Source organism: Galeopterus variegatus, unplaced genomic scaffold, assembly GCF_000696425.1.
Source record: "Galeopterus variegatus unplaced genomic scaffold, G_variegatus-3.0.2 Scaffold1752, whole genome shotgun sequence".
Taxonomy (NCBI): domain Eukaryota; kingdom Metazoa; phylum Chordata; class Mammalia; order Dermoptera; family Cynocephalidae; genus Galeopterus; species Galeopterus variegatus.
This window is the reverse complement of record NW_007727863.1, coordinates 257,002-271,743: the sequence shown is the minus strand read 5'-3', so window position 1 is coordinate 271,743 and position 14,742 is coordinate 257,002. Positions and strand designations below refer to the sequence as shown.

General features: G+C 59.8%; 1 protein-coding gene across 1 annotated transcript in view; it reads left to right on the top strand.

Annotated features, from left to right (window-relative positions):
- The window catches only part of BOK (BCL2-related ovarian killer), a 13,433-nt gene extending 1,424 nt beyond the window's left edge, over positions 1-12,009 (top strand). Inside the window, exons 2-5 of the mRNA XM_008578757.1 lie at positions 5-43; positions 2,605-2,733; positions 9,403-9,566; positions 10,842-12,009. Coding sequence (XP_008576979.1) covers positions 5-43; positions 2,605-2,733; positions 9,403-9,566; positions 10,842-10,967 — 458 coding nt within the window. The 3' untranslated portion in view covers positions 10,968-12,009. The remainder of the gene's footprint in view (positions 1-4; positions 44-2,604; positions 2,734-9,402; positions 9,567-10,841) is intronic.
- The last annotated feature ends 2,733 nt before the right edge of the window (positions 12,010-14,742 follow it).

The window sequence follows — 14,742 nt, the reverse complement described above, 5'->3', positions numbered from 1 at the left end:
GGAGGCCGCCTGGCGGAGGTGTGCGCGGTGCTGCTGCGCCTGGGTGAGTGCGAGTGCGGCCCGGGCTGGCCGCGGGGCGCCCAGACCTCGCCCGGAACGGCGGGGCGTACGACAGCCCACCCGGGTGCGGTCCTCCCCTCGCTCGGGGTCCCTGGGCGCTGGCTCGCGGGCCACAGATCCCCTCCCCCTCCCTTTCCAGGCTTGTCTGCTCAGCCCAGATTTCAGACATTCTGGCCATGAACGATGGAAAACTCTGGAAGGAATAATGTTTTAGTGGCTAAACTTCAGAGTGACCCTTGTACTCAGCTGGGCACAAAAATCCTTTGTCCGACCACGTGTCTGATGTTTGTTTTGGAAAATAGGTCCTTGCAGTTACTGGCTGAGATCCCGGCTGGCTGCGCTGTCCTCCTGGTTTGGAGTGGAGGCCTCCTAGGGTCCCCTGCGGAAATTGCTTCCACCATCAGCCTGGGTAGCCAAAATCTCACGTGGATGGCTGGTCGCGTGAAGACGTCCCGGGGGTACACCCACAGCCCAGTAACTGTGTCCACCTTTTCCAAGGTCTGGACCTCTCTAGGGACTGGTCCAACTCTGACTCTGGTCAGTCCGGTTCACCACGGCCGGACAGGCCTTGCGCCCGTGAACTTTTATCAGGTGCCTGGAGTGGGCACACAGGGGAGACTGTGGCCATGCCCACGAAGGGGTGGTGTCAGGGGAGAGGAAACCCTGAGCGGGGGGCTATCCAGGCAGGGTGTGGGGGAGAGGCTGGCTCGTCATCCAGGGTCGGGGGAGCCCCCATAAAGGGACACCTGCCTGTTCTCAGGCTGACACTGGTGTGTGCTTCTCAGTCTGTGTGCACCTGCGCTTGCTGTGCTGGTCCCAGGGAGCGGCTGTGTAGACCCTGCCTGCCAATGTGTTTGTGGGGACAGATTCCAGGGGTGCCAGCACAGAGCTTATAGGAGGGGATTATCCCATCTGAGAATGGAAGGAGAGGAGAGGTTTTTGTGTGTGAAGACAGATGGGGGTGAGGGGGTTTGGGGGATTGGCCAGGTGTCCAGAGACCCTGGTCTGACTAGGAGACTCCGTGAGGTCAGCTGCCCACTGGCAGTCTCTTCCAGCCAGGCTGTGACGGTGACCGCAGGGGGACATTCTAGACAGCCCTCTGGAGAAGAAGATTCCTGAGCCTCCTGAGAGTCCCCAGGCCCCTGGGATGGATGGGAGGAGTCCTGCCTCCACCCAGGCCTGCTGTCCCCTAAGTCCTCTGTGCCCCACCCAAGAACCCCAGATGCTTTGGCCTGGGCTGGGGGCATAGGACAAGCTGAGTGCCTGGTGCTGGCCCTTGCAGCAGGCAGGGCCTCCACGGCCCTTCTCCCCCGCCCAGTCCCACCATGTCTAGTCCCTGAGGCTCGGCCCCTGCCACATGGCTAAGGGGGCCCTGGAGGGAGATGGCTTGGACCCTGAGGCGTCTTCCTCACATCTCCTTTGCTGCATGCTGCTGTCACAGCTGCCCAGGATGAGTCTGTCCGTGGCTGGCGGTGTCTCCCTGCCCCTCAGCCTCTCCCCAGCCCCTCAGGCAGCTGCAAACAGGAAGGAGCCCGGGTTATGTCCTTGCAGTCAGTCCCTTGGGGCCGGTCCCCAGTGGCCCCCGAGGTCTGTGTGTGGGAACAGCTAGGCCGGCCCCGGGGATTTCCAAGCGACCCGTCACCCTCCTGGCTGGCCTCTCCTCCGTCTGCTGATTCTGGGTCTCAATCGATTAGATGGAGCACAGCTGGCCCCAGGGATGACACGCCGCCCTTATCGCTAGGACAGTCCAGTCAGCAGCTTTTCCCTGTTTGCTTAGGCAGGGGAGTGGCTGGCTGGGGACACCCAGTCCCGGGGCTGTGTGGGATTCCCGCACGTCTTCCCAGCGGCCAGGCGGGGCCTTTGGGAGGCGCTTCCTCGGCCCAACCCTGCTCAGCCGTTGCTGCCATGTCCGGACACACCCGCCTGGCACCGGGAGCCCAGGTCGGTGCGTGTGTGGTGCTGGTGGCCTGGTGACTGGCTCCGCAACTCTGAGTCAGTTCACCCGAGCCACCACCGAGCAGTGCCAGGGCCTGAGCCAGGACGGAGGCAGTGGCAGCGCTGCCCACCTGTGGGCTCTCCCCACCTGGCCCCTCAGCAGTTTAGGCTCTGGTCGCCTGCCTGGTCCCTCCTGCCGCCTGGGCAGCTCAGTTCAGTGAGTCACCGAGCAGGCGTGGCCCACGCTCCTCTGCAGGTTCTCGCTCCACCGGCCCGGCCGGCTCGGCCCCCGGGGGCTGGCTTGGCAGAAGGGGCGGCACCACGGAGGCAGGACTGCGAGTGCCCACAGCACCTCCCTGGTCCTCTTGTCCCTTGGTGCTGAGGTTGGGGGGGTCAGGTGGGATCAACTAGGGGTGGGAATCAGACCAGTTAAGGGGGGACCAGGACCAGGGCCAAGTAAAGTAGCGGTGGGGATCAGACCAGAGGTCATGTGAGGTCGGACTAGGTCAGATGTGTGGCAGGGTCCACTTGCTGCCTGTGGCCAAGTGGGCCGCGGCGCAGGCTGGCATGAAGGCAGGCTGCCTCTGACCTGCTCACGTGACTACACAGGGGACGAGTTGGAGCTGATCCGGCCCAGTGTCTACCGCAACGTGGCACGGCAGCTGCACATCTCCCTGCAGTCTGAGCCTGTGGTGACTGATGCGTTCCTGGCTGTGGCAGGTCACATCTTCTCTGCAGGTAGGCCTGGCATGTCACCCCAAGGGACCTCAGGGAGGGGAGCCCAAGCCTCTCAGGAACCCCATGGGATGATCCCGCAGCGTCCCTGAGCCACCGGTCACTCCTTGCTGATGGGGTTGTCTTAGCAGGGCAACAGACCAGCCCAGGTCGTGCCACTCAGACAGCGATGTATGGTGCCTCCCTGGTTCTGAGCGCTGATGGGCCTGCTGGGCAGCTGGCGGGTGTGGTCTGGCATCGGCCGGGGCTGCTGTGACCTGTTGTCCTACGGGGCAGCAAGTCCCAGGGCTGCCAGTGCTGGGTCACAGCATGGCACTGGGTTCCCGGCGGAGTGGTCAAGAGCACTGCCAGTCTCTTACGATGTGCCCTCAGCAGCCACAGGTTGCTCTGCTGAATTCTCTTGGTCAAAGGTGAATCTCAGGCATCTGGCATCAAGGGGAGGGGATGGCACAAGTGCATGAGTCCTCGGCAGAGTGGCTGGCTTGGGCACCTTTGGAGAATAGAGACACACCTGCCTTACCTGGCTGTGCCCACATTCACCCCTGGGTGCCTCCACATCTGCCCTAGGAGTAGGTGACAGTCCAGCCCAGCCTCTCAGCCCCTGCTGCCTCCTCCCTTGTGCCTGTGCCCCAAATTCAGCTTGTCGCGTCCCTTGTGCACACCGTCTACAGCTCACCCCCCCAAGCCCTCCTGTCCTTGTGTCCCTCTTTGGAACCCTGCTGTGTACCCTGTTGTCCTCTTGCCAGCTGCTTCCACTTGGCTCTGCGCAGGGTGACTTCTGTCTGCTTGTCCAGCCTTGTCAGGTCTGACCCCACAGAGCTCAGGTCCTGTCCTGCCACCCTGCACTCTGTGAGTCTGCCACTGGTCTCTGGCAGGCACGGGGCATTGCTGTTGGGAGGAATGGAGTCCAGCCCCAGTGCAGCACGTCCTCCATCGACGAATCCTTCAGGTGTTTCCTGAGCACCGTCTGGGCACTGAGTGCTGCTCTGGGCCAGGGGATCCTGCAATGGACAGGATGCCCCAAAGCTCGGAACGGGGCAGGCCACATTCCCCCTGGGGCTTTCTGGAGGATGCCCCACTGCAGGGTGGAAAGTGGCTGGCGGGCCCTGGGCAGCAGGGAGGCCTTGCACACCCTCCTCTGTGAGCTGCTGCAGTTCTAGAACCTCAGCCTGTGCCTCGTAGTTGATCTGAACGGCGGTGGAAGCAGGGCCTTAGGGCACGGTCCCCGCGTGTGAAGGGGCGCCCACATCCTGAGGGGGCCCGCAGAGCCAGGGGGCCTTCACATGGCTCAGTGACCCCTGCCTACCCAAAAGATGAGGACAAGAGACCAAAAGTGGGGGGACCACTGCATCCACTCAGAGGCAGGCCCCCAACCCCACGGCCCCACCCCTTGTGGGGTTACTGAGTGTTGACCGCCAGTGTCTTCTCCCAAGGCGTCTCCCCCAACCCCTGGAGGGCAGGCCAGATGGCTGGGGACGTCGGGGGCCTGACTCGGGCGGGCCTCCCTCGGTTGGTGGCTGGTGAGGCAGGGAACTCGAGGTAGTCGGCTTGCTCACTGCTGACCTCCCTGGACGAAGTCCCCGTGGCCAGCACTGAGTGAGCCGGAAAGGCCATGTGGGCTGTTGGAATGACAAGGGAAGGGGGTCCAGATGGTGTCTGGACCTGTCCCCTGGGGTTGCCCCATTGCCACGGCACATACTGGCGTGGCCCTGGAGTGGCCCAGACCACACCGGATGGGGAGCAGGTGACCATAGGCCGTGGCGTGGGGTGAGGTGGCCAAGCCAGCACTGGGTATCAGGACTCCCTGTCCAGTGCTCCTCAGGGTGGCCCCAGCGCCTGGACTCTGTCACTGCTCCCGTGTTCTTCGGGAGATTTGTAAATAAATTGACCTTGTTCAGGTCTCCCTGGTGGGGCTGGGGGTGGAGGTCCCAGTGTGGGCTTTACCAGGAGGGCAGCAGGCCCAGGCCAGGCTGAGGAGCTCGGTGTGACAGGCCTGGTCAGCTAACGGTGAAGAGGCCGAGCACAGGAGCAGGGGCTGGGGCAGGGGTGTGGGGTGTAGCACTGCGTGGGGGGCAGGGGCAGGGACAGGAGCTCTGCAGTAGGAGCTGGTGGCCAGGTGCCAGCCCCTCCGTCGACGGGGACCCGGGCAGGCACCTGGAGCAGGCTGCAGCAGGTGGGGCCCAGGATGGCAGCCAGGAGGGGCTGGCAGTAGGTGTCCCAGGCTGACAACCACCTCGGCCCTCCCTGGAGCTTTCCCGGCTGACTGCCGGCATGTGGGTGGCCTCCCTGGTGTCCGTCTCCAGGTTGTCAGGCCAGCTGGTTTATGAGCTGTGGGCTGGCTTTAAAAGGATTGTTTCTGGCCTGCTGGTGGCTGCTATGGAGCGGGGAGCTGGGGCTGGGCCCCTGGGTGGCGGGTGTGGGCAGGGGACAGAGGATGGAGCCAGGACAGAGCAGCCCCAGCCCCTGGAGCAGAGCTTGCCCCTCCAAGGTCAGCAGCCCCCACCCCACCCAGCGCCGGCAGGTGGCAGCTCCACACCCCACCCGGCCCCTTGCTGCTGTGGGCAGGGCTGTGTGACCTGCAGCTGGTTTCTTAACCTCTCTGAACCTCGGAGCCACATGACTGGGGAGCAGAAACAGTGCTGCCTGGGAGAATGGTTTCACAGGTCTGCCCCCTTCTGCCACTCACTGGCTCTCGGACTGTCCCCCTCAGACCAGCTCCTGACTGCCCCAGCCTTCGCCCTTTGTCCATCGCATTTCTCAGGTCTTTGGACCCGTTTGCCTTCAGAGTGTCCTTAGCCATCAGTGCCCACTCCCACCCTTCACCCGCAGACCCTCCCACACCAGCCAGCCTTACACACTCAGACCCTCGGGCTTCGTCTCCTCTTGGCTAGTGCCCCTGGGGTGCGGCCCCGCCTGGCCTCGCCACTGAGGGCAGCTGGCCCAGCCCGTGCTGCCTCCTCTGGCTTTGGCCGGGGCTGGGGCTGTGGCTACGATGTGGGCAGCTTGAGGGCTGCAGGGCAGGGCTCCGTGGTGGCCTCTCCAAGCTTCCAGGCCCAGGTGGCAGAACAGCTGAGCCCCACAAAGGCAGAGGCAACCCATGCTGTTTCTGATTGTTTTCACTTTGGGCTCCAAAGTTCCTGCCAGTGGAAAAACTCATTTTTCTCTCCGCAGTTAGGCAGGCTTTTTTTTTTTTTGTGGCTGGCTGGCCCAGGGGTTGAACCCTGGACCTTCGTGTTATCAGCACCATGCTCTAACCAACTGAGCTAACAAGCCAGGTACTTCTCTCCCCAGTTAAAAGTTGGCAGTAGTTTTCATTTTTTTCTTATTATTATAAGAGCAGAATATTTTACCACAGAAAGATCAGAAAATACAGAAGAAGTAAAGAACGCCCACAAATCAATACTAACGAGTGGACACCCCAATGAAGAGATGGGCAAAGGCTCTGAACAGACATTTCTCCAAGGACGATGTCTCCATGACCAACAAGCACATGGAAAGATGTTCAGCATCGTCAGTCACAGGAAACTGCACATCAGAGCCACTCCAGGGTGGCTGCCATAAAAACAAACAAACAAGGGCCGGCCCGTGGCTCACTCGGGAGAGTGCGGTGCTGATGACACCAAGGCCACGGGTTCGGATCCCATATAGGGATGGACGGTTCGCTCACTGGCTGAGCGTGGTGCTGACAACACCGAGTCAAGGGTTAAGATCCCCTTACCGGTCATCTTTAAAAACAAACAAACAAACAAACCTGAGCGTGGCCAGGATGTGGAGAAACCAGAACCTTCGACGCTGCTGGTGGGCATGTGAAAGGCGCGGCGGCTTTCGAGAACAGTCTGCAGGCTCCGCAAGGGGTTAACACGGAGCTACCACGTCAGCCAGCAGATCTTCGCCCAGGCGTGTGCCCAGGCATGTGCCCAGGAGAAATGAAACACGTGCACGGAGTGTTCACAGCACCATTGTGTAGAGCAGCCAAAGGACAGGAACAGCCCGGATGTCCATCTGGTGACGAGGGGGAGGACAAACACGCCCGTCCCTACCGTGGGATATTGTTCGGCCACAAAAAAGAATGAGGCTCGGGCAGGTGCTGCAGCGTGGGCGAACCTGGAACGCGTCGCACTGTGGGAAATATGTCGGACGCAAAAGGGAGCATATCGTCCGCTTCCTTTCATGTGAAATGTCCAGAACAGGTAAATCTGTAAAGACAGAATGGAGATTGCAGCCGTCAGGGGCTGGCGGGAAGCGGGCAGTGAGCGCTCATGGGTGCGGGTTTCTTTGTGGGGCAATGAGAATGTTCTGGAATTAGGTAGAGCTGATGGCCACCCAGCCTTGTGAATGTCCTAAAAACGGTGTCCCACCTTTTTGTTTTTTGGCGCCGGCCAGTACGGGATCCGAACCCTTGACCTTGGGTGTGATAATAGGCTGATCTTCCACTTTTAAAAGGTTAATTCTATGGTAATGGTATTAGATTTCAATGAAAAAGGAGAACCCAGAAAGGCTCGGAGAGGACAGGAGCCGCCCGAGGCGCACCCCCGGAGGCCACCCCCGCCCTGGCACCTTCCTGCTTTTCTGTCCTTCGCATTGATCCCTCCGGACGCTGACCCAGCTGTCTCAGGGACCCCAGTGTTCCCCATCAGGACTGCGAGCAGCTATCCAGTGACGTGCGCAGAATGAGGTGTTCTTCTGAAAGCAGCACAGACGACAGACCCCATGGCACGCAGTCCCGACGTGAGCGTCCTTGGCCTCCACTTGCGCCGGCCGGGCACCAAGGCCACAGCGGCAGCAGAACAGCCTGCTTGGGGACGTGGCTCGGGTCACGGTCTCGAGGCACTGATGCCCTGCTGGTCTGGGTGGCACTCGGAGGAGGGGACCTTGAACAGAACCCTTTGGGGTGGGGAAGCAGAGCTGGCAGAGGAGCAGGGCTGTGCCGGGTGTGCGTGTTCGAGCAGTGACAAGTGTGCCATTAGGCCGGGGGGCAGGGGGCTGCCAGGGGACAGCTCAGCTGGGATTTCAGACTTGGGTTTATTTTGAAAAACAAGGAAAGGAACAGCCATAGGAGAGTTTTAAGTAGGAGAGTCACATGGTGTGATTTCTTTTTTGTTTTGTTTTTTGATTTCCATTTCTTTTTACCGAGATGAAATTCATATGAGGGGTCTTCTAAAGTTCATGGAAATATTCGTGTTGTGCTTTAATTCTGATTTTCCACGCACATTTTGAAGTACCCTCGTGTAACATACAATCACCCCCTTTTTAAAGTGTACAATTCAGTGGCGTCCAGTGCGTTTGGTGTGGCACGACTGCTGCCCCTCTGGTTTCGGGAGTTGTCATCAGTCCAGAAGAACCCGTGGCAGTCACGCCCCTACCCCCACCCCCGCCCCGCCCCATGGCCACCCCTGATGTGCCTCCTGTCTCTGGGGATCGGTGTCTTCTCTAGACATTTAAATGGGTTTTTCCGATAGGTGGCCTTTTGTGTCTGGCTGCTTTCACGCAGCGCAGCATCTGGAGGCCCGTCCCACTGCAGCATGTGTCAGGGCCTCATCCCTTTTCGTGGCCGAACACTGCGCCATTGCGTGGCTGTTGCACGTTTCCTTCGCCCAGTCTCCACTGGTGGACAGTTGGGTTGTTTCCACCTTTGGCTGCTGTGAGTGGTGCTGCTGGGAACATTGGAGAACAGGTATTCGAGCTAACGTGTTTGCATTAGAGATTGCCCTGCTGCTGTGTGAAGGTTTGGAGAGGGACGTGTGATCTCGGCATGTGCTACTCCTGGGCCAGCTGCCTACAAGGACCCCTGCTGGGCACGCGTGTTTTGTGGCCTTTTCAGATATCAGCGTGTGCCCCAGCTGTCCTTCCCACGGTGCAGCTGCCTGCGTTCTCATGCTGCCTTTTGACAGTTTCAGTGTGACAGGTCACACCGACCTCTCGTGTTAGCTTTACCTTTCCTTGATGTGAGGCAAACATTTTTCATACGTCTGATGTGTTATTTGTATTTTTCCTTTTGTGAATCAGCTGTTCGTGTTGCTCATGTTTCTTTTGAGAATTTTCTCTTTTTTCTCATTGATTCATAAAACCTCTTTACATATGAAGGAAACCTCACATGGTGTAACTTGCCAGCACCCCCTGGATTGCTGCTCACCTGCCTTCTCCTTCCTGGTGGCCCGAACTCGGCTCTGCCTGTTAATGGTGCAGGGAGGGTCCTCCCGTGGGCGTCAGCTTCTCTGTATGTAAAATGTGGACGCCAGGCTCCGTCCTGCTGCACCCGTGGGGCTGTTCAAATGAATAGACAAGCCGGGGCAGCAGTGTCCTTGAAGCTGCTCACACTGTGTGTCGTCCAGCTGCTAGTCACCCCCCCTCCCCCTGCGCTCAGTTGCTGCCCTGCTGTCCCTGTGGCCTCCTCTGTCAGAAGTGGGCCGCACAGCTGTGCAGCGAAGGCTCAGAAACCTCCACCTGCCTGAGAACTGCCCGTGAGGGTGGGCCAGGCTCACACCAGGTGGTCAGCTGGCTGGGCACCCTGTCAGGTGGGGACCTTGGTGCCGTCCCTGGTCACAGCTGGATGGCAGGCAGGAAAGCGGCTCAGAGAGGCTCAGCCCCTTCATGTGACCCCATGGGCTGGACTTGAGCCTGGGTCTTGGCAGTGGCTTCTCCCGCTGATGAGTGATGTCTCTCTGCCTGCAGGCATCACGTGGGGCAAGGTAGTGTCCCTGTATGCGGTGGCAGCAGGGCTGGCCGTGGACTGCGTGCGGCAGGCCCAGCCTGCCATGGTCCACGCCCTTGTCGACTGCCTGGGGGAGTTCGTGCGCAAGACCCTGGCCACCTGGCTTCGGAGGCGTGGCGGATGGGTGAGCCCCCAAGGGCCAGGAGGGGGTGCCGGGAGGGGTGCTGGGTGGGTGAGCATCTGAGCACTGGTGCAGGACGTGGGGGGAGGGCGTGCCAGAGGGAAGGGCTGCGGGGCCCAGGGCAGCTCTGAGACCCCAGACTGGCACTGGGCTTGCTCCACTGCTCAGATCCTGAACTGACTTGTCCTCTCGGCCCCCCACTTCCTGCCCCCCACTCTAAGCTAAAGACCTGCTGTCCCCAGGCGCCTGCCTGGGCCTGGGAGAAGCAGAACTCGGGCCCTCTGAGAGGGAAAATCCCTGCCCTGCTCAGAGCACCCCCACCTCCCGCCTCCCCTCCTGGTGCCAAGCCCAGCCCCTGCCCACCCCAAAGAAGGGTAAGCAGAGCCCCGAGGGGTGGGCATCAGCGTGAAGTCCTCCTTAAAACCCTCCTTAAGCCCATGCCTCCAGCCCTAGCCAAACCACAGGCGCTGCCGGGCCCTGGGCGTGGAGGGCTGGCCCCACCAGAGAGCCCTCAGTTTTCTCCCCTGTGAAATGGGTGTGGACAAGCAGCCCAGGGTGACAGAGCTCAGTCCCCTCTGCTGGGGGACTGTGGTTCAAGGTCTCATGACATTGAAGTCTGTCCATCAGCTGGGGCTGTGGTCCCATCTGGAGGATGACTCAGACGGCTCCTGACACTTGTCAGCATAGAGACACCAAGACCTCTGTCCTTCCTGCCTTTCTCCCTGTGGGGCCTAGCAAGGGGTGGTCACCACTGTGGGGTGGGCGACCAGTGGGGGTGGGGCAGGACACTTTCAGCCAAAGGTCCAAGCTATAGCGAAAAGACTTCGTTTCTCAGTAGGGACAGAAAGAAAGAAGAAAACAAAGAATGGACATTCATTCACTCTTTTAGAGGGGACTTAAGATATCCGGGGTCTCCTTTAGGCTCTTGGAAAACTCAGTTCTTGCTCTAGTTCCAAGGGTCAGAGTCTGAAGCTGGATCCCTTTTTCACTGGCAGCCCAGGCTCCAAGGGCCCATAGAAGAATGCTGGGCTGTCTGTAACTGCTGTGGGCAGCAGGCAGGTGGCCGAGCTGGGAGCCAGCACCCAGGTGTGGGGCACACCAGGCTTCTCTACTGCCTGGCAAGGTCCAGCTGCCTCCTCTGCCCACCTCGAGCTCCTCCGTTCCCTCTTCACCATCTGAATCCTCATGGCCATGGGATTCGGCCGACGTTCAGGGGCAGGGTGCTGGGGGCCTGGCGGTCTTGGCTCTGCTCTCTAACTGTCACCTCTTCCCTCCCAGACCGATGTCCTCAAGTGTGTGGTCAGCACAGACCCCGGCCTCCGCTCCCACTGGCTCGTGGCTGCGCTCTGCAGCGTCGGCCGCCTTCTCAGAGCTGCCTTCTTCGTGCTCTTGCCAGAGAGATGAGCCTTGCACCCGGGCGATGGCCGCAGCCCAGCCCCGGGCCAAACCCAGGAGGCCCGCAGCACCCGGAAAGCATCTCCCTCCTCCCCGCCCGAGCAGGGAGCACTTCACACACCTGCATGCTGGAGGCCCCACCCTGAGCCCCTCCCCCTGCAGACCCAGGCCCTCTGTAGAGAGTGAGGGGAGAGGGGCTCCCCTGCGCCCAGAGCCCTGCCTCTTCCCTTTTCCTTCCAAGGCCAGGAAGTCAGGTCAAGCCCCAGACCCCAGAGGAAGGGACCTGGAACACCGTGTCCTCACTTGATGCCCTGGGGTCCCATCCCAGGAAAGGGGCCATCTCAGGACCTGGCCTGGCCATAGCTGGAGGAGCTGTGGCGTCTTACTGACCCTGTAAACAAAGCATAAGGCTCATGTGCTGGTTGCTGAGCCCATTTATGGAGGGAGAGTGTGTCCTGCCCCTGGGACAGTCCTTGTCAGGGGGGAACAGGTGTGGGGCTGTGGGTGAGAAGGACTGTCCATGTGAGTTAGATCCCAGTACGGTTTCACGTTAGTGGAGGGTGAGAGTGACCCCATCCACTTTCTTTCCTCATCTGCTTTTCCATCTTCATATGATCACCCAGGACGTGCCCTTCAGGGTCCCTAAGAACTCAGATGCTGGGAAAGCCCAGCTCCTAAGGATGTACCGGAGTCCCCTGCCAACCACAGTTCCCCAGGCCGGGCACGTGAGAGGCGTCCTCCCTGCAGCCCCTCGCCGGCCCCACCCAGCACCGCGCAGCACAGCGCTCAGATGACCCAGGCTGCGTGCACGGCCATCCTTCCTCTGTAGCTCCCCATACCCACCCTGGGGCTCGGCCCTGGAATGAGGCCTGGCCTTGCAGCCTGCCATCCAAAAGCCACCCCCTGAGCCCTCCCTGCCAGGCTGCGTACGGGTGGGCCACGTGCCAGCAGGAAAGCTGCAGAAAGCCAGCCACAGAACCATGTGGAGTTCAAGTCCCACTGGAGGGCAGAGGCTGGTAATAAACCTCTCCAAACAATTATTTTCCTTTTAGACAAAGTGTCACTCCTACTGTGTTAAATAGCCTTTACCTGTGAAACAGTGGAAGATCTGGAGGATTTGCTAGCGAGTAGTCTAGTGGGGGGTGTTCTGGAACTGGTGCTCCAGTCTGGTGGGGTTTAAAGGCACTCATGCCTGTTTGCAACAGTAGAAGAGCACGGTAGTCTGTGTGCGAGGTGGTCATAGAGAAACGCAGAACGCCGCCCGCTGCTCCTGCAGAGAGTTCCAGAAGGCAAGGTTGGGGAGGCCACAGAACGTGTGAGTGGAGATGGGGACTGTAATGGGATGGCCCGGTCATCCCGACTGCACTGGACAAAATGAAGAGAGAAGGGGACGAGCTGAGGACATAAATAACCTGAAAGTTTTCACGTCTGCCCCGAGGGAGACCTTCGCCTCCGTTAGCTGCAGGGCTAGGCCTACTGAGAATCAAGCCCGGAAGCTCCTCCTTCAGTGGCTGGATGAGAACACAGGCGACCTCGCAGCCTCACAGGGTGTCTGCTGTAAGGTGAGGCACTGACGGAAGGGTTGGGACCCTGAAAGCTGAGATGGGGATGTGTGGGAGGACGTGGGTGAAGCTGCAGACGCTGAGCCCCTAAATTCTGATATTCCAGTGCATCATCTTTGCCAGTGGAAGAGGCTTCCTCACTGGCATTGATGGCCTTTCCACCCCTGTCCGAGGGGACAGGCTCTATGTGGCCGGAGGAAACCCAAGGGGTTGCCGAGCAAGACGAGGCTGCTTGTCCTCGGCACCCACCCCCACCCTCTGCTTCGAGACCTGTGACTGGACTGAAGTCCCAGCAGACCCCTAAAGGGGGTGCCAAGCATGACCCATGAGGAGGTGCGCTGCCCTGCAGAAGCCGAGTTTGAATTTAGGCAGCGATCCAGGGAACGAGCGGGAGTGCGTCCCGAGGGCAGGGAGAGTGGCCGGAGGGCTCACCCAGCAGAGACTCTGCGTCTACTGTGGCAGCTCGGGGGCCGGGGGGGAGTTAGAAAGGACCTCAGCCATTTGGTTGTTTGGCAAAACGTGGACCAAATGTGGCCCAGCACGAGTGAACTGGAAATGCCCGATGTCCCCTGGCATACGGAGGAGGGGAGGGATTCAAAGGCTCAGGGAGAGGGACGTCAGGGTGGATTTGTCCTCCTCCCCCTGCAGTTCTCTGCCTTCCTCTACCTTGTCCCTCAGGACCCGGCCTAATGCCTGGATTGCAGCCTCCCCGGGCCCTCAGCAAGGGGACTCCCTACTGACAGCACCAGGCGCAGGCCCTGGAGCTCTGATTCAGCTCTGCTGGGCTCGGGTGTGTGTCTCCAGCAGCCCACAGGTGACACGGTGCTGCTAGCTGGGGAGTCACGTGGGAAGAGAGCTCCAGCGCTTTCTCACCACCGCTGCCCCTCCAGAATGGGGACCCCAAGGGCAAGGCTGGTGGACCACCGTTTCCCATGAGGCTCGCACACACTTTCCTCTGGGCACTGGGCACTGCTGGAAGCCAGTAGGATGAACATGAAGTGTGGATGTTTCTGAAATCTCCACGTGGGATTATCCCAGTTCCTGTAATGGAGGCTGTCTTCTACCACGTGCATGACACTGCTCCTGTGCGTGGATGTTTCTGAAATCTCCACGTGGGATTATCCCAGTTCCTGTAATGGAGGCTGTCTTCTTCTACCACGTGCATGACACTGCTCCTGTGCGCAGCACACACGTGTGCACCTGCACAGTCACATGCACCAGGCACACGTGCCAGATTTCCCAGCAGCCCAGTTGTCCACGGTCCCCTCGGTCTGTGCAGGTCATTTCACCCCTCTCCCTTTAGCTTCCTGTATGTCCGCCTGTCCCACGGGCCCATCTCACGCTCCCCGCTTCCCGATGCGGGGACGCTTGGGTCGCAGGGCACACAGTGCCAGAAGGAAGACAGATGCCTCTCTCAGCCTCAGTTTTCCCTTCTGAACATCACAGGGTTGAGGCAGACGATGGCTAAGGTCTCCCAGCCCTGTGCTTCTGTCCAGCCTCCTGATGAAGCAAGAGTCCCTGACGATGAGGTCTTTGTGCCCAAGGTCCCCAAGACCCCTGAGCAGCCCACCCTCGCCCCTTCCCTTCCCCAGTGTCCACCTCCAGGCCCCCCGCTGCTCTCCTGGGCCCCCACCCCTGGGTCCCTCCTGTGAAGCCCTGCCTGCTCCTGTGATGCTCCCCAGCTGGGAGGTCTGGCTCAGGGCCGACACCATAACCACCAGCTGGGGGGATCTCAGCGACACCTGCCCGGTGGACAGCAGATGGGAGCAGCTGTGAGCAGGAGAAGGGGTGGAGGAAAGAGGGGACAAGAAGGTCAGTGCGCCTGCCAGGCCGCCTCACCTGCCTGGGCTTCCTGTCATACACGTCTCGGATCAAATCCTTTGGTGTATTTCCAGCACAAGAAAGCAATGTCGCAAACACTAAGAGGATTCAGAAAAGCAGCAGCTTTAGAGATCACGCAGAGATCACCGGTCTTTATATACGCACTCAGCCAGGCGGGAAGAGATGACCCACTTCCGACAGCAACAAAAAGGTAGAATCCCTGGGCATAAAGGAAACAGAATGCCAAGCCCTAAATGAGCGAAACTTTAAATAAAATTTAAAGACACCAAAATAGATTTGAGCAGATAGACATACCTCGTTCCTGGATAGGAAAACTCTCATAAACAAGACAACTCTCCATAAGTAAAGATGTAAATTTAATGTAATCCTATAAAAACACC